This window comes from Daphnia magna, linkage group LG2, assembly GCF_020631705.1.
Source record: "Daphnia magna isolate NIES linkage group LG2, ASM2063170v1.1, whole genome shotgun sequence".
NCBI lineage: Eukaryota > Metazoa > Arthropoda > Branchiopoda > Diplostraca > Daphniidae > Daphnia > Daphnia magna.
The window spans coordinates 7,754,525-7,780,238 of NC_059183.1; the positions used below are offsets into that span (position 1 = coordinate 7,754,525).

At 36.5% G+C, this 25,714-nt stretch overlaps 2 protein-coding genes across 2 annotated transcripts; one reads left to right on the top strand and one right to left on the bottom strand.

Moving 5' to 3' along the window:
• Nucleotides 1-239: 239 nt before the first annotated feature.
• On the top strand, nucleotides 240-3,326 carry LOC123470236 (platelet-activating factor acetylhydrolase IB subunit alpha2-like). The gene is given in 5 exon segments (XM_045170301.1): nucleotides 240-295; nucleotides 364-447; nucleotides 2,385-2,507; nucleotides 2,609-2,662; nucleotides 2,665-3,326. Coding segments are annotated over 5 exon segments (531 nt in total). The 5' UTR covers nucleotides 240-274; the 3' UTR covers nucleotides 2,914-3,326.
• Nucleotides 3,327-3,894: 568 nt separating this feature from the next.
• Nucleotides 3,895-18,489, bottom strand: LOC116916174. The gene is made up of 7 exons (XM_045170300.1): nucleotides 18,332-18,489; nucleotides 8,283-8,545; nucleotides 6,887-6,955; nucleotides 6,697-6,763; nucleotides 5,583-5,731; nucleotides 4,987-5,257; nucleotides 3,895-4,748 (listed from the first exon to the last, which is right to left on the bottom strand). The coding sequence occupies exons 2-7, from the start codon at nucleotides 8,538-8,540 to the stop codon at nucleotides 4,663-4,665; spliced, it is 900 nt and encodes a 299-aa protein (XP_045026235.1). The 5' UTR covers nucleotides 8,541-8,545; nucleotides 18,332-18,489; the 3' UTR covers nucleotides 3,895-4,662.
• Nucleotides 18,490-25,714: the final 7,225 nt, after the last annotated feature.

Genomic DNA, 25,714 nt, shown 5'->3' on the forward strand with positions numbered 1-25,714 from the left:
TGTATTTATGAATATTAGATTCAAATCGTTTGTAGCCAATTTTGTCTAGTTACATCATGAACGAAGCTGCCGTTCCATGTCCTGTTGAAGATGTCAAGGGATAATAGATGGATGAGCTTGGTATGGAGTCATTTCTTTCTATCAGACTACCTTGTTTAAACTTATCTTTTACAGCACCAGCGGTTTGTTTTGGAAGCTGAAAGAAGAGAACCTGAAATCCTGTTTGTGGGTGACTCACTCACTCTCATCTCATCTACACCGATATGTGGAAACAATGTTTGCTCCTCTACATCCAGTAAAAAAAAAATAAAAAAAGTCATACTGTTCCATCATACAATAACAGCTACTTACCCTTTTTTCTAGTTAAATTTTGGCATTGGAGGGGACCAAACACAACATGTACTCTGGCGCCTATCTAATGGCGAGTTGGACAACATAAAGCCCAAGGTAAACTTCTTTCTTGCAGTTCAGGGTTTTCTTATTCATGTGCCTCTTGGCACTGTAGGCTTGAAGGAGTATTTCAAAGATTTGCCAGTCTTGTTGTGTTAAGATGATTGTGTTTGGTGCTTGACAATTCAGCACACTGCTGGCAAAGAAAATCAAATAAGAGGAGGATTTTTCATACGAGTTATGGACATTTTGCTGTGCCGTTGGTATAGTCTTATCGTCGAACGCTACGTCGCGCAAAAGGATCAAACGAATCATCTTCTGAATTATGCATCAGCTTTGCAATAAACTCTCAGATCACACGTTTAAAATTGAAAAAAAAAAAAGAAAGGAAAAAAGAAAAAGGGCGAAAAGACAACAGAAAAAACAGTCCGAAAACAAGAGCTTTTCCCTCCGTTCAACGATTTTGCCGGCTTGCATAGTGTCTCGCAGACTAATAACGATAAAAGCGTTGGCCTTATTTATTTGTGTTGTGCAAAGAATGGGGAAAGATCTAGCAAACGATGAAGAGTGTGTATGCGTGTGTGTATTATATTATTATGTTTATAGAGAGGGGAAGGGAATAAAAATAGGGGGAACAAAAATCCAAGGAAAACTGGTACAACTTTTTTAAAGAGAGTTGGAAGGGATTTGGTCCTTTCCCCCAAGTCTTTGATCGGTTAAGATTGGTCCAAGTTTTCCGCGGTATGTCATTACGATCCAGTATCCTTTTCCTTTTGGTGGGCGACCTCAAAGTTTTATCAAGACGTCCGTCTGACGCTCGTGTATTAGTCCAGCAGGGGTCTCTTTACATTATTAAAGCAAAGGCAAAAAAAGACGAGAAACTTGGCTTCGTCAATCACGCAACCGATTCGCTTAGCCGACTACTCTCTCCCGGCATGCGCGCTAATTAAGTTTTGACGAGTTTGACACGGCCAGTTAGCCTACTTTGCTGTCCATGTTTTTGCATCGGGCCTTGCAACGCCAACTGCGGCTTCGTATATGCATACGCGATGAATGTTATATCTTTTTGTCTATGTTTTTTTGTTTGTTTCCGACTAGCTCAATGTACCCGTTTATGTGTCTGAGTTACGCTGGTTGTCGGCTATTAAGTCGGATTATGTCGTCTCGTGTTTTTCTTGCGTTCAAAGCGAATAACGCTGTTATGATTTATGCCGTTCCACTAGTTGGTAATGGTTTGGTAGCGCAGAGAACAATAGTCGACCTTTTGTATGACGTGAGCTTTTTGCCCGTTAAGTCGAACGTTGATCCAATTCGTGCAATCCTGCTATTCGCCTCCGCAGCCCTCCGCCCTCCCCGAAAAGCGTGTGGAATGGCAGTATTACGAATCGTTCGATAATTCCGGAAGACATTGTATTTATTTATTTTTTTTGCTCCTTTGCTATTTTCTCTGCATCTCGAGCTCCGAAAACTTGCACATTTCTTTTCTTTTTTCTTTCTTTGTATTGACACAGGCGAAAAAACAAGCTTCCATCAGAAGGATTCTTTCTTTCTATGACAAAAATATAAGAAAATGTCGATATCCTATTATTGAAAATGCCGAGTGGGTGTATTTGCGCAAGGGTATTGGTCTCTGTTGGCGTAGAGATAAAGAGAAAAAGGCCGGGTGTGTAGAGTATGTATATTTGGCGAGAAATGCATCCGGAATGAATCTCGTGAAAATTAAAAAAAAACAAAACAAAACAAAAGGAAGGAGAAGAGAAACGGAAGCCGCGATTGTATTGGATTTGTGTGGGCAGCGATGGTTGATTATTAAATGTGCCGCTGTGTCGGTAGTCAACTGAAGAGGAAACGGTCTGGATATGTTGGCATGACGGATCGACGTCTGCCCGTTTGTTTTCTAATTTTTTTGTCCGCCCTGTACTTGTTTGGACATATGGTCTCGGTTCGTGTAAAATCTTATTTGTTTGTTGTTGTTGGAAATGTCCTGCATATAGGTTGTCGTCTTACTCGTCGGTACCAATAATCACGGCCATACTGCCGACATGATTGCCGACGGCATCATAGCTGTTGTCCATCTCATCCGAGACAAACAACCCCAAGCGCACATCATCGTTATGGTAAATTCAATTTAAAATTGTTCATGGAAGAAAAGAAAAAGAAAACAAATTCAAGTCAAAATATTGATGCATTTTGTGTGTGTGTGCATAATTTGATTCAGTCGCTGCTGCCCCGTGGTCATCTGGTAAATCCTCTTCGTCAGCGCAACGCCCATGAGTCAATGAGTTGCTGGCCCAGAAGCTGACGTTGATGACTCGGGTCCAGTTGGTCAATACGGCACCGGATTTTGTCTTGCCCGATGGCACCATCTCGCACTTGGACATGTACGACTATCTCCACCTGACGCCCAACGGCTACCGCAAAGTCTTCGAGCCTTTACACGACCTCCTCTTGCAACTGTTGGCCGAATCCGACGAAGCGGATGAGACCAATAACGCCCAATCGCTTCTTCACAAAGGACCTTGATTCTTTTCTTCTTTTCACTCCTACACACACACACACACACTAGACTTTAGATATTCTACTATCTCGCCTACACTCGACAGCAATCATGCAGCAGTTGCTGCCTCAACACACCGAAGAAAATTAAATAGACCATTATTTTTTTTTTGCCTATTCTTGGCTATTAAATCAAATCTCTTCTTTGATGGTTCTCTTTAAGGTGCGATATTTGTTCCGCCTTTTTTTTTTTTCTCTGCCGAATGATTTGCTCTACTGTGTTAAAACTAATACGTTTAATTTGGCGCTGTGTCATTGGTACGTGTGTGTATCGCTCCAACAGATTGCCTTTTTTTTGTTTTTTTTTTCCTTGTTGTTTCTTTTATGGAAATGCCGCACTGTGAATGGACATATTATAAATAGATCTCTAATGAAGAGATGAGAAGCCTTTTTTTTTTTTTAAATCTTTATTAGCATTATTTTATTTCCTATATAAACTAAACTATAAAAAAAAAAAAAAAAAGGAAATATTCCTTTTGTTTTTGGCTTTCGTGTTTTTTCCTCTTGGCTTGCTCTTTGTATTGTACATAATCGGATTTGTGTTTTTGTTCCGTGTATATGTGTGCATGTCCCAACCACTCTGGAAGAGTTATTCGACCGGGGAAGGGAGGGCGGCAACGGGATTTTGTGTCTTTGCTGTTCGTTGTCTCTATTTTTATTCCTTTTTTGCAGGCTTCAGCAAGAAAGCAAAGGCAAAGAGAGTTTCTGATCTGTGTTCGGGGTGTCGTAGCGTGTGTTCAATCAGTTCTTTTCGAGGAAAAAAACAAAACAAAACAAAAAGACTTTTAAAGAGATAAAAAAAAGGGGGGACGAAACGGAGCCTTTTGTTTCTCGGCCCTTTTTATTCAAGCGTGATTCTTCGTAGCAGGATACTCAACCCCATAGGAGGGAGAAGAAAAAAACCGCTGGGACAGATCAGAAAAGTTGTTGTTTGTTTGAAAAAAAAAAAAGTCTTTTTTTATGTTGGGGTTATTGTTACAGCACCGTCAAATATGTATTGAATCATCATTTATACAGATGCGAAAAGTGTTCATCATTACACGCGCTTCTATATCCAGTAATTCTTTTGTTCTTCCGTTCTCTATGGCCGAGGACAAAGGGGGAAAAAAATAACCCAAATAATTAGCAATCAACTTCGTCCTTTTTTTTAAATCTTTTTCTTCCTTGCAAATGACACACCGTTTGGGGGATTGGGATGAAAGGAGATATGACACATATACAACCACTGCCTTATTGTAATAATTATACACATTGACAATTTTTGCTTCAAGTTTTTTGCTTTTTTATTATCTGCGTCCGTTTGTTCCTCCGCATCGTTTGGCTCCGTCTTGGGCTCTTGCCCATTTTGCTTGTTGACATGCTAATTAAAAAAAAAAACCTGATGCCATCAGCGATGTGCTGTTTTTGATATATCCACCTTTTATACAATCATATTTATATAATAATATATAGAAAGCTAATTGGACGTCAGGGGGAGGGTAAGAGATTTTTAAAATTGAATCGAAATGCGAATGTAAAACGTTTAAATAAAAATTGAAAATAAAACGTTGAATGACGATGAGGGATGGACACATCAGATACAACGGGTTAGACATTTTGGGTAAGTTCTCTTCCTGCTTGTTTATTGGGGTTTCCTTTTTTTTTTTTTTTTGGCAGACATTTAACCTCAGACAAATCTTGTTGAAAATCAAACAAGAGATAAAATGGAAACGGCCATCAGCATGGATTGCAGCACGTCCACAAAGCGTAAGGAATGACGGCCAGGAACGTGACAAGTGAAAGCCGAAATTGCCGTCGGCCACCTATGTCAAACGCGTGACAAAATTATTTAAAAAAACAAACAAAACAAACAAGCGCGGGAATGTTTGGTTAAACGAATTTTAAACATCGGGACACCGACAAGTTGTTTGAATTGATTGAATTGAACGCTTAATAATCACCGCAAGCAGAATGCGTTAATATTAATTTAGGATCGAACAAATTTAGTTTCATTTTCCATCTAATAAAAAAATAATAATATTTGAAAAAATAAAAAGTTACCTGAAGAATAGGAGGCAGAGCGTGAATCTTTGCTTTTATATGAGCGCTGTGTTGGTCTTGGATCGAGTACGGTCGTCGGATGCATAAGGGCGGCGCTAAGTTCCAGACTACGATTGAAGTAAATGGCGGTCGGACGTCCGACAGTGAACGAACAGTTAAGACGAAGCAAACCCGTTTTTGGATCGAAGTGGCGTTCGGTTAGGATCAAACGTAAGTTGATGACGGTCTGAGAAGGATCGGCTGACTGCATTTGAATCGTCTGACCGTCCATCTGTTTACATATATTTAACAAAATATATAAAAAAGAATTATATTTTGACATTTGTCAGAGATCGAACATATTGAACGGCAGATTATATTATTTGAATGCTATTATTAGTACACATGAATAAACATGTTGAAGAAAGGGGGGAACTACAGGGGTATGAATTGATATAATGACATCTCTCTATTTTCGGCTTCCTTTTCATCGGAAGTCAAATAATGATGTTTCAATATAAAAAGCGTTCTTCGTACTCATCAATCTATCATTGCTCAATACATGAAATAGGGCATTAAAAGATGCTCTGTTGTGTTACGTATGGCTGTGTGTGTACCGTTTGTCGGTTGAGCTGCCAGGAGAGTTTGGTCTGATGGGTGCCGATGTTGGGCGTGATGGACGGCGATGTGCAATTAACGTTCAGTTGCTCGTTCAGCTCGTATTGATCCCTCAGGCCGTTGATGAGCGGTCCATCTTCTGAAACCTCTGCGTGATGTTGTAGTAGTAAGAAGGAGTAGGGTGGGGGAGAGCGTGCAGAACGTGCGGATGTCGACAAGCCAATTTCGGTCACGCGCGCGTGGATTTCCAGTTGCAAACGAACGCAATGAGACAAGTCGAGTCAGACATCAGTTGGGCACAAAGAGACGTGCATCAGCAACCATCGCCATCCGTACAGCCGGCAAAATAATAATAATATAAAAGAAAAGAAATCAAACAAAAACGGATATAGTATAGCTATGAAAAGGTAAAACATCGCAGTCAATAATCAATCAAATCTCCCGATGAGAAAATATCGCAATTTGTTTCATTGATAGATTTAAAACAAATAATAATAAAAATTTTTGAAATTATATTACAACAATAAATCAAATATGCTGTTCTAAGAACAGGAATTCTAAGAGATCCCGCAATTTGAAATTGTTTGGCGCCGCAGCTTTTTCAGCCGCAAAGTTTCCTACACACATATCAGCGTCTTTGTATTTAGGAAGTTTTCCATTTTCTTGTTCCGTTTCTAGATAGTACATATCCGTGTATATCTCATACGATATAAAAAAGGAAGGCAAATAGGCTGCTTGTCTCCTTGGCTTGTTACATAAAGAATCCCTCTCGGATCGCGACGGATGAGGATATGTCGATATAACTTTTTTTGAAAGCTATGAAGGGAGCAATCCATTTGACGTGCGGGACAACGAGCAAAAGCGTAGACGAAGATAAAAAAGATTGAAGAAGAAGTATAGTTGGTGAAGGAAATAAAAATAAATAAAAAAAAAAGGGGGGAATTTTCATTGAAACTGTCGCTGGAACGGAGCCAAAGTGGAAAGGGAATAGATAGGAACACTAGTAGTAATAGAGTATAGACATTTGGGCAGGCAAAAAAAGGGGGGTGAACGATAGAAGAAAAAGAGAGAGAGAGAGATGAGAAAAGAAGGGCGATGGTAAAAACCACTCACGGATGACAGTCATGTTGGCTCGACGATAAACGGTCTCAAAGTCAGGCTCGTCTGCCGATACCTCGCACTGTTTTATATTATAAAGGAAAATGATCAAAATAGATTTCGAAACGAAAAATTCTTGTTTTTCACGGATACACTCAGCACTGACACGACTATTTCAAAAAATTGTGTCTCTTAAAAGTCTTACCCGGAAAGTAGCCGACGAGTTAAAGTTGACCGATTTGAGCGTCACTCTGCTGTTGTTCGATCGAGCCAACTGTTATGTCCAAATGAAACATTAAAAAGTATATTCAATCAACTCCAAAATGCGATTAGACGATTGACTTTTTGTGTGTGTGTGTGTTGCCCTCCCCTCAACTGGATAGAATTTGATTAAAGCTGAACGCTATTATAGAAATAAAACAAGTCACTCTTATGTATGAGGACAAAGTTACATCGCAAAGAGGACTCGTTTCTAAAATCTATGCGCTGCCTTTTGCTGTACACAAGTCGGGAGTCTAAATAGGTTGATGTGGAAGGTTCAGCTAACTCGATGTCATCTCGACAACTCTGTGACAAAAGTCGACGTTTCCATGCAGACTGCTTAATGCTTTAACTTTGATTCTAGCCCAAAGTTCTATAACTCCCCTTATACTGTATATATACCATGATCTACATGTATAGTCTACGTTGTGTGTACATATATAACAAGTTCTTGTGCGGTCTTTGTCCCATTTTTTTTCTTCTTTCTTTCTTTCTTTCTTTCTGTTTTATGGACTGGTGGATAATATTTTGGAAGCCATTGATCTTTTGTTGAAATCAACGAAGCGCACGAATAAAACGACATTATCCCATTTCTTTTTCTAAAATGCTGTTTGGAAAATATCGACTCAATTGAAGTGGGGATGGCATTTTTCCAATCATTTGATAGATGAAGCTTCCATTTTTTTCTATCATAAGTTGGCGGAGGAGGCTCCCTATAGCTATATAGAACTTCCATCAACAAATGGTTTCGGCGTAACTCCCTCCGCACCCAACCATTTCCCAATCAATAAATTGTTTATAAGATGAAACATGTAGCCTTTTCTTTTATGTCATGGGCCTCTATGCAATTTTTGTTTTTCTGGAAAAGAAGAAGAAGGAAAAAGGGAGCTTGATCTTTATCTCTATGGCGTTCAGCACTCTCTTTTTTTTTGGGGGGGTGTGTAGATGGGGAAAGAAAAAAGGAGGAGCTTGTGTGTAATTCAATCGGCATCTAGCAGGACGCTCGTTCGCTCCGTTGCACTATATTAGAAGGCGGCTATATATAAGAAAGGACATAAAAGCTGAATCGATAAAATCTGAGGGTTGATGATGAGCGTGTATATTTACTAGACTCTCTCTCTGTGTTCTCTCGATTGTGCTGCTTGCATGGGAACACCAGTCGAGTGGCCATAATGATCGCAAATATGCAGCGAGAAATGCGCCAACAAAATTCAATTTATCCTTACACATTTAAATCTCATTTTCTTTTTAGTGATATAATATTTTAGCTGAAATCAATTACGTAAAAAAAAAATCTATGAAATCGTATGATTTGAATGGTATATATTAGTAATACTAACGTCGACGTTGATTCCTGGACGCGTGAATGCCGTGACGGGTGTCCGTTCGCTGAACATGTAGCGATAGAATTCCTCGTGATTCTGGTACCATTTCACTGAATAGAGTTTCGCATTTCTGGCCGCGCTGAAGGAGCAGTCCAGTTCGACATCGCTTCCAATCAGCGCTATATTGGGCACCTTGAATCCCGTCACTCTAAGACAGCAAACTGGACCCATCAGAGCCGTGAGCGCTGCTGCCAATAGCCAACCGCTCGTCATATCTCCTGTAAAAATAATACATCAAATAAAATTTAAAAAAAAATAATAGATTTAAAAGAAAAAGAAAAACTATTTTCAAAACAATAACAAGAGGAATAGTAGTTTCTTTATATATATAAGTCAGTCGGCTGATGGGTTTGCGATCTCATGGGGGATTCCTGGTCTGTTATATTGTTGTTTCACGAGTTATAGGTCGCGAAGAGATGGACATTTTGACTGGGCTATATATAAAGTTGGCCGGCTGCTGCGCTCCATTTGTTATTCAACGACACAGAGAGAGTTAAAGGCCAACGTAGATCCGTGACCTCCTGTCGTCTTTTTTTTTGTATACGTGCAAGGGGATGTTGCTGGACAGTTTGCCGCTTGAATAATGTATCATCATATCGTATACACGTTTGGCCAACCGGCAAAAAAAAAAAACCAAAAAAAAGTGACATTGATGCGTCCGGTCGTGAGACACGCCGACACGGAACACATCCAAAGTATTTCCTTATAATAAATACCTGATGATGTTTTAAAAAAAAATTATCTGTAAAGACAAAGTCAGCAAGCCCACTCGTATGATAGATCCGCCCACCAAACGTAGAAAAAATAAAAACTGGTCAACTGGTGAAGAAAAAAAATAGATATACATCCACCCCTGAGGAGTCACTATATGCGCTTTTGTTGTGTATGTAGACTTTGTGATGCGTGTAAAAAAGGTTTCAATCTGTCCGTCGTCGTGCGGATAAGGCTATTCGAGCGTCTATAATAACCCCTCTCTCCCTTATATATGTGTCGGTCTTTTTTTCTTTTTCGCGATCACGGGTTTCTCTTTGATTGATACGCACGGATAAAAAAGAGAGAGAGAGACTACAAAACATAGGGTAAAAAGAAGAATCCGAAAATGCCAAGGAGTTATATATATACACAGTCTTATTAGATTGCTTTAGATATAAGACGGTATGGCGTATTATTCCCGAGGCGCAATTTCAATCCTTCGCCAACAGATTGGACTGCTGAGGTATATATATATATACTGTATACGTTTTACTGTACATCAATATCGATTTCGTGTCTTGTGTCTCGATAGACGCAGACGTTAAAAAGCGCGTAAGACTCTCTCACCTGATCCTCGTGTCTGTGTATCAACTCTATTTAGAAGCGCACTCTATTGTAAGAGTATATATGGCAAGAGGCAGCAAGTGTGCTGTCAACAAGCAAACAAGAGTGGCATTCATCAAGGCGGTAGCATCGTTTAAAACAGTCTTTACTTTGACTTTTCTTTGGCTAACAGGAAAATCGTGTCTTTTGCTCTCTCTCTTGAAATCAATTGATTTTCGCAATTCCGGCTGTATACAGGACAAAGAAGGATATGGCAGGAGTATATCAGTCGGGTAACGCCCCGTCGCCCTTAATCGTTCGGTTCACTGTGTAAACTTGACTTCTTTTCGGCTTTAAACTGATACGTATATATATATACAGTATATGTAAAAGAAAATGAGCCCAGTGGCTTCACTTCAGGCTTCATTAAGTCTGTGTGTGGTAGATATATATATATTTCTTTTTTTACGTCCTGTTGGAATTTTACTTTCCTTTTTCTGAGTGAAACATATGTGACAATTTTCAGTGTGACTCTCGATACTTTTATCTTTCTCTCTTTTTTTTTAACACATGGCTTTATACATTATAAAGCACTCTACATTTAATTTGGTGGCATCCTATACGCAGCACGCAATGAAATGATGCAACACAAATATTTTTGTTTTTATAGTGTATATATAGTATATATATACATGTAATGTTATATAGAAAAGAAAGGGGAGGAAAGGCATGTCTCCACTTGTGTGTTGTATAGCCATTTCCGTTCATGGCTGAAAAAGAAATGCCAATAAGAAAAAAAAAAAAAAGGCCTTATGATACAGACGCGTTTTATTTTATTTTTTTTCGTGTTTAGAGCTATATACAGCAAGGCGGATTGTGTTGTATATATACACCGCAAGGCCGATGGAATTCCGGATGTTTTGGACGATATATGATTATTGCGCCATGTTGTATACGAATTTCCAACTCCTTTTTTATTTTTATTTTTTAGATTCGCATATTTTGTCGTCTTGCTGTTACACTCCATGAAGTTTGATTCCCTTTGACGAGAGATATTATATAAATCTCGTGAGGCTTCATGTTAAATTTTAGGCTACAGCTGTCAACAAATAATGTGTAGACTAATAGTGTCTCCTTTATTTCTTGATTCGCAGTGCAAAACAAAATAAATGGGAAACTTTCTCCCAAATGTATGTGACAAAGGCCTTACATTTATAATCGCCTTAATGGCCAAAAAATTGATACCAAACTCTTGCAATTAAAAAAAAAAAATTCGAAAAAAGATGCTGTATATACACAAAGTTTAATTTGCCTAATAACAGTGAGACTTTATATGGCTGCTGTTGAAACCAAAAGCTGTCCACATGTAAGATTATACTTCACAAAAGACAGCCAGCAGCAACTAATGATTAAAAAGCTGCTTATGATACACAGACAGATTTGCATATATACGACATATAGCCACCTATTATTGTAAGATACCACGCACATACTTGCTTTTCTCTATTGCTGCATGTGTTTATAGGCTGTATGTGTCGTTTCCAAGATATCATAAAGTATATATACCAAAAGCGCATGTAAATGTCCGCAGGGAGTACAATATTGAAAACAAAAACTTTTGTTTTGTTTTTTTATATATATTTTTTTACAGTTTTCTCTTTTACGATGATCACATCCGTATACACGACGATGCGAAACAAAACACGTGCGGTGTTATATCTTTGTAGATCAATTAAATAAAAATTATATATAGATCAAAAATGTATATACCTATAATATACGCCCCGAAAAACCTTTGGCTAATACGTATATAAATGCCTGGCAAAAGTATATATTTATACATATACATATCCAGCTGTATATATATATATATATAATAATGGTGTCTATATAATATAGCAGGCCGTGTTTTTCCGCTGTTCCACAGTGCATATCCCCCACAGGCGGCGGATTGTGTGTGTGCCCAATTGAAAAGGATCGCACGTCGTCGAGGGGGCATCACTATGTAAGTAGTGTTGCGCATAATAGCGCCAAAAGGAGTGCAGTCGTCTATATAGAAGCACAGCATATAGTATAAATGTACATGTAATAGAGAAAATGGTTGCAGACAGAGCGGAGAGCTCAGAGTTTCATTAGAGCAAAAAAGATGTAGCTAAAAGTTGGTAGATATAAAGTATAGACCTATATAGAAACGCCCACAACAATCCAAAGGAAAAACAGCTGTTCGTCTCGAAAAAGACAAACAAATGTGTACGAGCAAGACGTTTTCATAAAAAATAATAAAAACTTGCTAATTAGTCAACTTTATTTCGCGTGTTTAGATGTAAAGAAAAAGAGTCCTGTTGCTAATATTGTTGGCAATGTATTTGTATAAGCAAATGAGCGAATTATATTAGCAAAGGACGATTTTAAATAAATGAATTCTAAGGGCTCTTATATGAGCATTTTGTATGTTAAATGGCAAACCAGAAACGTGAAGTGATTAGGCTAATATTTCAAAATTCAATTTTTGAAATGATGTGAGCTAACAAAACATTTTTGTTTCGATATATATATATGGTCCTCTCTGTTTTCCCCATCAGCTAATTGACTGCGTTGCTATATAGCGTGTTGACACAGTTTTGCGTGAGTCAAAGTCATTTCGTATAGATACACAGAGTTTTGCTTTGTTGCCTGTCCCATATCGATACAGTCAACTATACAAAATATAAAACAAGAGTTAATAATCGTCGTGTACATAAAGACTCTCTTTAATGTGACCACACCCATGTTGCAGCAATAATAAATCAATGCTTTTGTTTAGCCTTTATACATATATCGGATATAGGCTGTGAGTATAGATATGTAGGCCTAATTGGGATAGGCCCTATATATACGACTACACAGAATATCGTCGTGCATAAATTAAAAGAAAAATGTGCTGGATAAAGCGATAGACTTAAACTTTGAGATAGGGAAAGATTCTCACAATATGTAAGTCGAATGATGTGCGTTCACAGTAATAAACAAATGATTGGTTCACGTGGAAGTGAGTTAAACTCTCTGTACTTAATTACAGCTGGTGGTCATGAATTATACACACGCCTACACCAGCTGTGGATGCACGTAAGTTTGTGGGGAAACGGATGTAGATATAGTTTATTAAATATTCATTAAGAAGTTTTATAGGGAGTTGGCATCGGATTCAAACCCAACTTTTCTTTTTTTTTCCAAGCAAAAATTTTCTTTAATTACAACCAATTATTTATTTATATTTTTTTTTTCCCTTTGAACTTCTCCGGAAATCGTTGTTTTATTGCATCATATCTTTGCATTTATACGTTAGGTTGACACATGAAACATTTGATCATATCTGAGAAATTGCTAAAATTATATAAGTCTCTTCGCCCCCATAATTTCTCACGACCTTGTAACTGTTTTTAAATATTCTTGCCCCACATTTTAGAACCGACACCTAAAAAGAACTACACACCATTAGGAAAATGTATAATAGAATCAAAGAAAGCTCATTTAAGGTTCACGAGAAAAAAAAAACAGTGAAAATCGTGTAGTGCTGATGTATAGAAAAGATTTCGTGTGTAATGATGGGGAATAAGACGATTCTTCTCATCGTTAAGAGAAAAAGAAAAGGCAAAAATAAAAAAATATTGGAGGAAAAAGAAAAACAAAATCATCAATCAATTTTTATTTCCTTTCGTCGGACGTGTCATCCCATTATTTCGCTTCCTTTCCGGCTCGTTATTATGTAGGCTAACTTTCCTTTCCGTATACATCGAATATATATATAGGGTTAGCCATCTCCCATTTTTTTTATGTCCATATCTAAAAACATATCCTGCCATCAAACCAACCAATCACCATACATCTAAAAACAAATGCAATCATCTCGCCAATGTGTAGACTATATAGCTATCTATATATATAATACAATGTCCATTATATACGTCAGCAGCCTTTTTAAAGCTCTTAAAAAGCAGCCAACTAAATCAAAAACATAAAAAAAAATTATTAAATACATGTCCCCATTTAATATTTAATATCATTTAATTTTTAATTCTTTATATACAAGTCGAATGTATATGGGCACGGGGAAAAAGGAAAAATGTTCATATATAGCGGTGAGAAATCGTATTTATATAAGGAGAAGCAGCACTCAAGCGGATGTTATTATATATAAAGACGACGGCGGTTATATGTTTATTTCATATCGTTTTATATGAATATGAATATAGTTGGGTTAGGTCCTTTGAAATATTTACAACAACTAACTGGTTATACTACAGAGTGCATCGCCTTTGCTTTTTATATAGACCTATTATATTGTTTTCGTGTTCGATATTGAAGTGCTATCAAAGGCGTGGCTGTTGCGCTTCTGTCATACGCAGAGAGACATAAATTCAATAGACTGCCGGCTTCTCTAATGTATATATATCATATATATATATATATACGTATATATATATAGGAAGAGAGATGGGTATATAACAGTATCAAGAGAAAGGCAAAAAACAAAAAGTGCAAAGTGCTTTTTATTTTATTTTTTTTTCGAGTCTCTGCCGCCATTTTTTTGTTTATACACAAAATGGAATAAAACAATAAAAATAAAAGCGCGTGATGTTTTTGTTTTTGTTTTTTTTTTTCTTTCCTTTGTTGCTTTTTTATATGCATCACAGTATAGACTACAAAGTGTTTCCATAGTGACTCTTACCGAATGCAGCAAGAAAAGAATAAAATATGGATAAAAGCAAATATTTGAAGTATATAGAAAACCAGCCGTAGATAACAAAAGAGAGGTCGGCGACATTTAACCCTTTTCTTTGTTGCTTCGTTTCCTAGACAACAAAGAGCATCAAGTTTTCTGTACATATAATAGATTTGATTATGTCAGACTATTTACGAGGCGGCTGTTTTTATTACACGTATAGACTACATTTATATACCATTAAAAACAGAAGGGAGAATAATAAATATATTGAACTGACGAGACTTTTTATTAGTATAAAAACAGAAATTGTCATTGAGGTATACACATTGAAGGACTATATATATATAACAAACGGAATAGATACAAGGGAGGTCGAACGATCCACGAAAACAGAGGACTTGATTAACGATAAGCTGTTGCCCTTTTCTATATATAGCGCCCCCCCCCTTCCTGTCATTTTTACACGGGTGAAAGTACATCATGAGTCATGACTGGCCAACAGGGGGGGGATATGAAAACATCGGCAATCCCACGCGCATATTTTTGTTTTTTCTTTCTTTCAAACAAAATTGTATAAAGAGGCCAGTTTGGCTTCTATAATATCTCTATATAGATAATCAGGATGTTATATATTTTTATATATATATATACAAAAAAAGAATGTCGACATTAGATGTGTTGACTGTTTCATATTAATCTTTTTTTTTCCGTGAGAATTTTATCCTTTTGCAATTGCTGCGTATAGATATAATACACTGTGGTATATTCATTTGCTGTATAGATATAAATGGAGGGGGATCATTGAAGGATTGACTTAAGAGAAAATGAGGCATTGAAGCGGTCGATGGATCGATGATCCTATACACGTTCTCTTTCTATTAAGTAATATAGGCATCATTATATATAGGAGCAAAGATTACCTTTTGGCCTCTCGCGCCTCATTGGGTTTTTTCTTTCTTATTTTAAAAGAAATACATTAAAAGACAGGGCTGTACATTGTAATTGATTGATGTCTAATTTACAAGAGAGATCTATAGCATCTTCATTTTTAAACGAAGATGTTTCTTTCTTTCATGTTTTTTGTTTTATCGTTTCTGGATTCTTCTTTTTCTTGTGTTATATGAAATCAGGAGAAATTTAACGACTTGTTTTGCGTATATACCCACATGTATGAAATAGATTTTCTTTTCGGCAAGATAGGAACGAATGTAATCTCTTTTGAAATGTTTATATACGCGCGAATTAATTGTGTGGGGGTAAATGTAGACTTTTAGACTTTATATAGAGGCGCATTGAAAGTCGTTCAAACAGCAGATAAAGTTCAAGTATTTTTAATGGTGATTCCGGTTTGTTTTTTTTTTAAAGAAAAACCAAGGAAACCCATTTTTTAAATCTAAAGAAATAGAATAAAAAAACGAATCCGGAAGTAATGACATCTAACATCCCTTTTTTTCCATTTCCGTGTTTTTCACAGTGACTTTTCCTCCTCGGAAAAGACTATAAAATGAAAAGAAAACGATCGAAATCCATATTACATCCACCGTATATATATAATTTTGAAAATGATCAAATACCCGACATTTGCAAAGAATGGTTTAAATATATATAGATATATCTTCCGGGATCTTTAAATCCATCCCATTTAGAGACAAACAAACATTTTGCTCATCTAGAAAAATAACAAATAAATAAAGGGCAGCAACAAACGATTATATCTAAAGATATAAAGAACCCACAAAATGTGTAACTGTACACATGGCTTGGCTGGTTATCTATATAGCCTATATACATAGCTCGAGGGATGTTGCCGCCAATGTTACGTGTAGAAAATATAATTCACTTTTGTAACAATATATATCCTTTCTCTCTTTTTATGTCTTCCTCTTCTTTTTTTATATATGTATGTGACCTATACGTGTATATATATAATACAAGCATATAGCTCATCCACACGAAAGCATGGGCCATTAGGGGTTAACGCCCTATATAGATGCATAAACTTTTATATGCTCATAAAATGTAAACGATGTCGACAAAAAATAGGAGAGGGCATGTATAAACAATATCATTCGGACATTTTATTGTTATTTTTTTTTTAGAGCAAGAGAGGTATAATCTAAATTAGGACTATTTAGGCACCATCATTATAGAGGAACTCTTTGAGTGTAGATGTCAACAAAGAACTAATTAGAAAAAAAAATGTAACAGCCTATTATAATATGGACGTCAATATATTGAATCTTCAAAGAAATGAAGACGATTAAAAACTTTGTGCATTTTCAACAAACATATTTTTGTTTCCCCTCTTTATATACAAATGAGATGGGGGGGAAAGGCGGATTAGTATATAGGAATAGAAAACACAGCACTATCCCGATATTGTATGTAAAAATGAAAAACTTGTACAGCATCAACGATCTAGTGGTTATCTGTGGCTTTATCTGTTATTATATCGTATAAGGCCTTATACTATATGTCGTTATAATGAAATCGATCACTCAACCGATGGCAAATCTATATTTAGAGGCAGCTCATAAGATTATATAGACATCAGCTCACTCTTTTTTATTCGACAAGACTTTTTTGTCAGGACCAACCTCAATCATCCCAGGGGCCACTGTTTATTATATATATAGTCTATATAGTACAGCATAATAATATCTACTGTTATAAAAAAAAAAGATGAAAAGAAGGAAAGATTGCACGCGCTTGAAGCTTTTGACGACTGATTCGCCGATCCTTTGAGGAGAATAATAATAATAATTAAAAAAAAAAAAAAGAGAATCTTGTTGTAGATATAGGGACAAGTCACGTTACTATTTACCCGGAGGCACTCACGTCCTTGTGTATATAGTGATTAAAAAACGTTTTGTTCAGTTATGTGTGTATATATAGCTATAATAAATCCAACACTAAATATACAATTAAAACAACGATTTTTTTAGGTTGAGTGTGTTCCAAGAAATCAATGCAATACATTTGCGAAATATATATAGAGAGATGGTATATTAGACTATAGGTCTATATATATATATATAAACGAGAACATCACTTATTTGTTGGGCAGCACTCTCAGAGTGCTGTATATTATAGATGTTGTGTATCCTGCCCCCTCCCCCCTTTTTTGTGCTCTACACGACCCTTTCTCGCCATTATAGAGAACAGGCAACATCTTGAAAGGCAAAAAAAAAGAGGATAAAACACGTTCCATTATACCAAAAAGGTTCTCCTGATGGTCCGCAGTTGTTGGTTGTCTGATTTGGACGACACACACGCAGAGTGCTGGCCATTTTCACGTGTTATATAGAACGGGGAAGGAACGAAGCACGGGAGAAGCTGAACGAACCAAAAACAAAAAGGAAAATAAAAGAGCATCGACTAAGATGGAAGTGACTAAATACGTCCATTTCGAATGCTACACTGAAAGCAGCGACTGAAAAACTCGTTCATTAACGAATCTCGAGGGGTTCGTGTGTATACAGATAAGAAAAACCATGCGTTGTCAATTAAAATCGCATGTACGAACGCGAGAGCGTGCATGTAAATAATTTCTATAGACATCATGACAACATGTCAAGAAACTATAGAGAGGATAGTGTGTGTATATATATATGCAATCATTTTGGGTATGTAGATTAGAAAGGCTAAAACACGAGAGAGTCATTTGAATATATTGCGCGTTAATTAGTGATCTGTCAAGTGCAGAAATGAAACCCAATAAGTTGTAATCAGGCTACATGTGTGACTTTTTTTTTGCCCTGTTCAATGCGCATTTTTGAAAATGCCTCGTCGAACATTTCCAACTTGACTTAAAAACATTTCTACAGAGAAATTAATTTAGAGCTGAAGGACACGATGTTTTATCGATGGAGAAAATTAGCTTGATTAGAGACAGTACACAACTTGACATGTATGAAGTTCAACAAGCCACCGAATTTAAAGAATAACCTGCCCCCCGCCCAAAACAAAATCTTACAAGAAAATTGTCTATCCAAAGTCTTACCTTTTCAATGAGCTGCCCTTTTTAATAGTTCCTCGTTTAAATATTGTCGACACACTCATATGCGTAAAATTCCCCTCCTTTTCAAAAACACAAAACACCTTTTTGTTCGACGTGACTTGTTCGTGGCCCGGCAAAGGATCGACTGTGACGGCAAGAACGAATTGCTCCGCCTTTTTATACACATGCGTTTCAAGTGACGACGAGGCATACACAAGTGTGTGCGTTATACACATGTGTCATCACCCCGCCTCCCTATTTTTTTTTCTTTTTACTGAATTAATATATTTTTTTCTCAATGGTGTGCTATAAAGGTGGGGAGAAAAAAATTAACTGGCGTTATATAGATTTCGGATGAGTGGGTAAATCATTTCGCGCATGTGTCGGATGATGATGATGGCTGGCGCGTGATTCCATTTTTTGTTGTTGTGCTGTATACATACACAGGCCACCCGTGTATTTTTCTTTTATTGGTGGCTATACAAATATACATGATGTATATAGATATATGTGATCTATAGCAGAAAACGCATGTCAAGCAAGAAAGAGGGAAAATGGTCTATCTATCTATTATATATTCAGTGTTTTTGCTGTGGGACTATAGTATATGGAATAATTCGCCAGTATACATCCGCTACATACCGACACATTTTTTGTGTATGTGACACGTGCGTAGGCTGTTGTATATAAAGTATATACCTATATACAGTATAAGATTTGATGCAGCCTCATTTAGTTATATATGTATCGGGAAGGTAAGTATTAAATTGTATACATTAAGACAGTTATATAGGTGTATGTACAGCAAATTCGTCAATCATCGTTGGCTGGTTTATAGGAAACTTTGGTACAAACTCGATGGTATGGGACGACAGTTTTGTGCCTTATCGCCACTTTTTTTTTAGATAGATACCAAGCAACAACTTTATATCTCTATATATATACTTTAGGAAACAAGTTGTCAACCACATCTTTCTGTATATACCAGAGATAAGATCCCATAATAAATCGTCGAGTGAAAAGACTTTCAACAGCAGCCATCGGCACGTACCGAAACTCGAAGAAATATTCACCAAACGTTTTTGTTTTAACTAAATAAAAGATTGGTTCTTGTTTATATATTACTCAAATTTTTACTTACATCATATTAAACAAATTGCCATTGTTCTAATTATAAATCGATCGTATTTTCTCTTTCGAAAACTGATGATCGGTTTATACGATTGACTTTCTTTTGCAATGGCCCCGTTTCCAAGGCTATAAACATTTACGATATATATACAAAGCCTTTTAGACCTGCACAGGTAAGATGAGCATACACAGCACCCGACATGTTTATAAATTTACACCCGTAAAAGACGAACACGTAGATGTATAGCGCACACGTGTACACACACACAAAAAAACCATTCACATAAATCAGCTATATATGTACATTGGATAATGTATTTAGACACGACTGCCGCCGATGTGCTGTGTACATATATCTACAGTGGAAAAGTTGTGTAATACGCATATAGTGCTAATATATATATTCTACTCGAAATTTACCGAGGCTATATAATAGACAAAAGAAGGTTTTTCACGCTCCCGTAGATAGCCCAGCGTGATCAACTTTTCTTCGGAATATATAACTTTGGTTGAGCCCCACAAAGATCAGCAATGCTGGGCGAGAAAACGAAACGTGCTGCCCCACTGCCACTCAAGAACTTTCTTGCCGTTTGGTCTGCACAGCACACACAGCTCTATATATTATCCTGTTTGTTACTTGTGTATAGGTGTCGCTATATATATAAATCTCGTGTATTTAACGTGGTTTTTTGTTGTTGTTTTGTTTGTTATTTTCAAATTTACCGTGATTTTGCTTGAAAGAGCAACTGCTGAAGGTTCCCCATGACTGCTGGTAAACAAAACTAAAAGGTAGGATAATTTTCCGTTTTCTTTTAAAAGGGTAGACCTAAAACAATTTCAAATGATTTGTTATATAACCTTTTCCAAAAAGAATTTCTGGCATATAATTTTACGACCATAAAAGATCGTTTTATTTGTCTCATATATACGAATAATTGACTGTTTGCTGGTTTTAAATTTTATGCAGCATCTTTGATAATTATAGAAATACTATTAATTGCATACATTTCCAATTACCAGAACTCTGTTATTACGAGAATTCTGAAAAATATTTCCATATCATATTATAGTGCTTATATTTATACACAAACCTACTCTATTGCCGTATATACAGCAGCACCATATAGCTAATAATAACATTTATCAGCACTAACGAGACGCGAAGCGCTATACACTTTTCAAAAACTGCGGTAAATTGTTTCCTCGTTTTTTGTTTTTCGAAAATACTGGTTTTGTTGTAATTCCGGAAAATCTTGTTCCCTTGTTTCCTTATTATTGTACATTTGGCCAACAGCAATTATAAGGAGCCGGAATGAGCGCACAGCTGCTGCCGTATTGTTGCGAACCAGTTGAATGCATAATAACATCAGCGCTATATACACACGTAAACGAGACTAAATGTTCTTATTAGAAAACATGATGTGCTTATACATAAAGCAAATTTATGCATAGAATCAAAGAACACTATAGCAACTATATACGTCTATCTGTAATATTCCTAACAACTTCTCTCAATACCACACACTATTTACACGTGTTTGCATAGCAAAAAACGCCTGCGGGCACATTACCTACTAAACGTAACATTCTGAAATGCATATAATTAATTCGATTTATGCATATTTATTTAAATAAATACAGAAAGATCAACCGTCCGTCCGACATTTTAACTGAAAAAGGCTATGGCAAATGAGCGCCAAAGGCATTTATCAAATTTGCATCAGCCATACGTTTATCAAGTATTTGTACTCTGCTGTAGTTGTATAGAAAAAGGGCAGTTTACAACTATATATGAAGTCGAGTTTTTGTTTTATACGACGAGTTCCTTTTTTTTTTATTGTTTTACTTATTTCCTTGTCTGCCACATAAATATACTATGCTGTTAAAAGACATGAGCACCACCGTATCAGAAACCGATACATTCTCGTCACGTATAACGTTTTCACCCTTATGTATAGCCTACGTGTGTATACACATTGCTGTGGGCTATATAGAAGCTCGACTTTTCCTTGTGTACACGTAAAAACAGAAGGAGAATAATAGCAAAAGACACAAACGAGAACGGCGTCTCCGGTCCGTCGGATTAAATAATCCACCCTCGCCTTGTATAATAAGCTAATATTATCTCATGCTATCTTTTTTATAATGTATATACTGGCCTGAATATTATATGCATATATAGCATACAAGTATATACAATAAATCATGATCTATCGTTCTTTGTTGTGGTTTTAATAAACGAATAATAAAAACATTAAAAGGGAATCACTGCTGAATATGTGCGTGTGTACGTGGCCATTTGAAGTGGAAAATCGATATTATAAAGACAAAGGATGCTGCAATGGATACACGCCAATTCAAGGTGCTATAGTTGAATCTTGACCAAAAAAAATTCAGTCGCATTAATGTAGGCTATAACCTAATATATATAGACTAGATTCAGTTAAAATTTAAATATGTATATGTTTACATTGCGGTTGAATTGATTTTTAATATGTGCTGATCTACATGATATTGTGGCTTATAAATCTGGTGGATGTATCCAAGATCAAAAGACGTCGACTCTGCAATAGAAAATAATCAAACAAAAAAGAACACACAAACGACATCAGAGAAACAAATCAATTCTTGTAAACATGTTCTCTCCTATATCTGTACAGTTTTGACGTAGCATCAAAGGCGATATAAGAGTTTATATTATTGTTTTTTTTATTTGATGTAACTAGACGCATTTCTAGTCAGGTGATATGATATAGCGTCTCCATAAAACAGTGTCACTATATAGATATAAATATTGTACTATACGTATACTATACTATAATTAAAAAAACTAAATTGGGTTCGTCGATTTCGTGTTAGTTTCAAGCGACTGCAGTCACCTTGGCATCAACTATATGTGATTTCCTAGAAAGTATACAGATCGATTAAATCATCAGCGACAACGGCCAATGCATAGAGATAAAAAGAAATCGGTGCCAACTCTGCACGCGCATTTATTGAGAGCGTCTATAAGATATTCAGTCGGTGATGTGATTCATATAAGTCACGGATCAACACAATTTCATAGCCAAAGACAAATAAGAAAAAAAAGAAAGAAAACAAGATGATGACGTGGGCAAAGACACATCATAGCCTATATATATAATAACAGCCATGTTAATATTACATTAGGATAGGGCACCCAGATATTTCCTTTATTTTTTTTTTTCGCTATGTTCTTTTTAATGTTTTCTTATTTAGCGAGTTAAAAAAATTTATTTTCAATTATATAGGAACAGGGAGACAGATACAGAACGTCAAGAGCGGATATACAATTCGCCCATACCGCCCCATAAAAAATGGCGATCATGGATGACGAGCGCATTTATTATCATAATCGATAGATTGTCTCGTGTATAGATCTCTTTTTTTTTTTTTGAGATGACAAATCATTGCTCTTCTATATATCTACGTAGTTTATCCTTTTTTTCTTATTTATAACGAAGCCAAAACACCAGCTATACATAGCAGAAGCGATCGTTCAATCAAATTTGACTTTTGTATTATTTATATCGACACACTGTATGTATAATTTGATGCAGCATCTATACTCTTAGATTATAAAAAGAAGAAAAGGGGTGTAGTGACACAGAAGAGAAAAATGAGAGAAAAGAAATTTCGTGTGGGGAAATTATGTACATACATCGAAATTCAAATAACATCGATATGTTACATGATCAACCAAAGTGTCGCGAGTCGTCCTTCATTTCCCAACCTCTTATTCTACCTTTTTTGTGTGTGTGTGTGTGTGTGTGTGTTTTCCATAAAAAAAATACATCACTTTTTGACTGTTTTTCGTGTTCCAGACCCCGCAAAAACATTATTCACCTCAGGCCAAACTAAAAGCTCTTATATTTAACTTGAGTATAGCAAAGAAAGAAGCCAAAACGTATATACGTGTATAACAAAGTGAATGGTCATACAGTCCAATCAATTATATTGACCCGCCCCTATACGCGGCTTTTCATCTATATCTCATGATGGTCATTCTTAATCCTAGGTCATCAATCAAGAGCACCAGCTTTCGAAAAATATGCAAAAGACTCAATCCCCCCACCCTAAAAAAAGAAGAAGGTCATATATAACTATAATCTTCTTCATATACACAATCGCGTGGGAGAAACAAAGAACGTATGGGAGCAAAAGTGGTAAATATAGGTGAAATCCTTGTGCGTCTGCCATCTACCCCCAGTTCCTTGCGTATATGGGAAAACGTGCTGGTTCTTCTCTACATGCACCGAGGATTATAATATAAAGAGTATATAACGTTCTCTCTGTTTGTTATCGCCTATAGACTTGTGTATCTCTTGATAGTTCATCGCTTGTGGGGTTATTGTGGAACAAAAGGGTATAGCCCTCCCCCGTTATCCCTAGGCGAGAGACTGTGGCACGATCGTCTGAAAATCTGTTACGTTTTTTGCCATCATCCCTGGCGAGAGCTTCTTCACCTTCAATGGTCGGGCAGACTTTTCGAGTACTCCGCCTTTATATTCTGTTTGAAAACGTGGAATTGCGCGCAACCATCTTCGCCCGACCGAGTGTATTTATACAGAGAGTATGTTGACATATGCGCATGGATTTCTCTGATTCTTAATATTGAAATCCACTCGCTCTTTCGCCCCTTTCTTTTCTTTCTATGTAGGCTTGATGTAGGCTATGTGTTCTTTCGGAAGAAATCTTTCTTCTAGATCGGATCTATTGTTTCATAGAGATGTTATACCTCTTGAATGTATTTGAACAACTGATATTCGGTATACGTATCGTAGATTTCTATTTCAAGCGTTTCGGTGAAACAAAAGAAATCTTGTCAAGGATGTTATATCCGACGACTGGTTACAATCAAAGGATACGTGGACTAAGTGATTTGTGCGCTAAATTTATCCGCCAAATAGGAATGAATTAAATAGGCGATTGACCGCATGATATTCAAGGCGAACTGGTATATAGTAACGCATCATTGGATTTGTTTGTATTTCAAAATAAAATATGATTATTTTACCCCAAAAAATGCCCACTCCTTTTTCTCTATAAAGATATAAAGCTTATTATTTGTTAGCTAACCGAACGCAATATAATGGGGCAATCATTGTGTTGTGCATTAAGTAAAGTTGGTTGACATCGAAATTGGCTTGCACTTTTTGCACAAAAGACTATTACAGAACTTTATGCTCACCTCTCGGATGCAGCACTTTGCCCTTAAATAAATAATCAATGAAATCACACGAGTTTCTATCGACCGTGCTTGATCATCTAATGGCCTATCAGTTCTCATCATCACCTTTTACCAGCAAACTACCCGCCTTGTGCGGATAATGATATGATCATATACAATTTTCTTTTTTCTTTTAACCAAATGGTGGCAGGACGACGCTTTATCGCACGCTCTTGAGCACGTCCATCCTATTTTGGACCATCACCGCAGATGGCCGTAAACAATAAAGGAACGAATATGCTACATCAAAACGAAAATGACAAACGTTTTGTGTTGATTTGTGTTAAGAACATTTTTTTTTTTTTTTTTTTATCGATGGATTGAATCTTTGATGGGACCAACTTTTGGGAATTCCCCACCTACACGCTCTGCCCACACGAAATCTATTTTTGTTAAACCGTCGTGAGACTAAACCAACCGCGATTTTCCACTAGGCGCATTCTTTTTCCTTGCATACACACTGAGATTGTTTTATGTAACATTCAATTTTAGGCAATACGTAATAGTTGAACGATCACGTCTTGCACTTGAAATAGAATAGGCCAGTATTCCTTTCATACAACCTGGAGTCTGTGGCAGAACTAAAAGAACAAGTTGTTTTAATGAGAGTGTTATAAACGATCTGTTGTTGTTGCTACAGGGGCTTTGTTTAGAAGGACGATTATTTAAACTTGCCATCGCAGATTGATCGGAGAATGTTTAGAAATATTATGAACGTTGATTTACAATTTTATTTACCCAACTTTCCGTTGAAAACATTGTTAAACTTCTCTCTCCAGTTGCCATTATTCTAGAAATGCCCAACTTCCTAGAAACGCAATTCAACTCGTTCTCTGTATCGAAAACTAAAATCTTTTTAAAGTCTCACTGCATTCAATGGGATTCAACCTGATGCCTCCTCACCCTAACTCAAAGGAGCAGCGAAATGCTTACGTCATTCGCTTACAAAGTTTCAACACCATCAAGTGCTCCTTTCTTTTTGCCAAAAGCCCAAGGAACTTTTA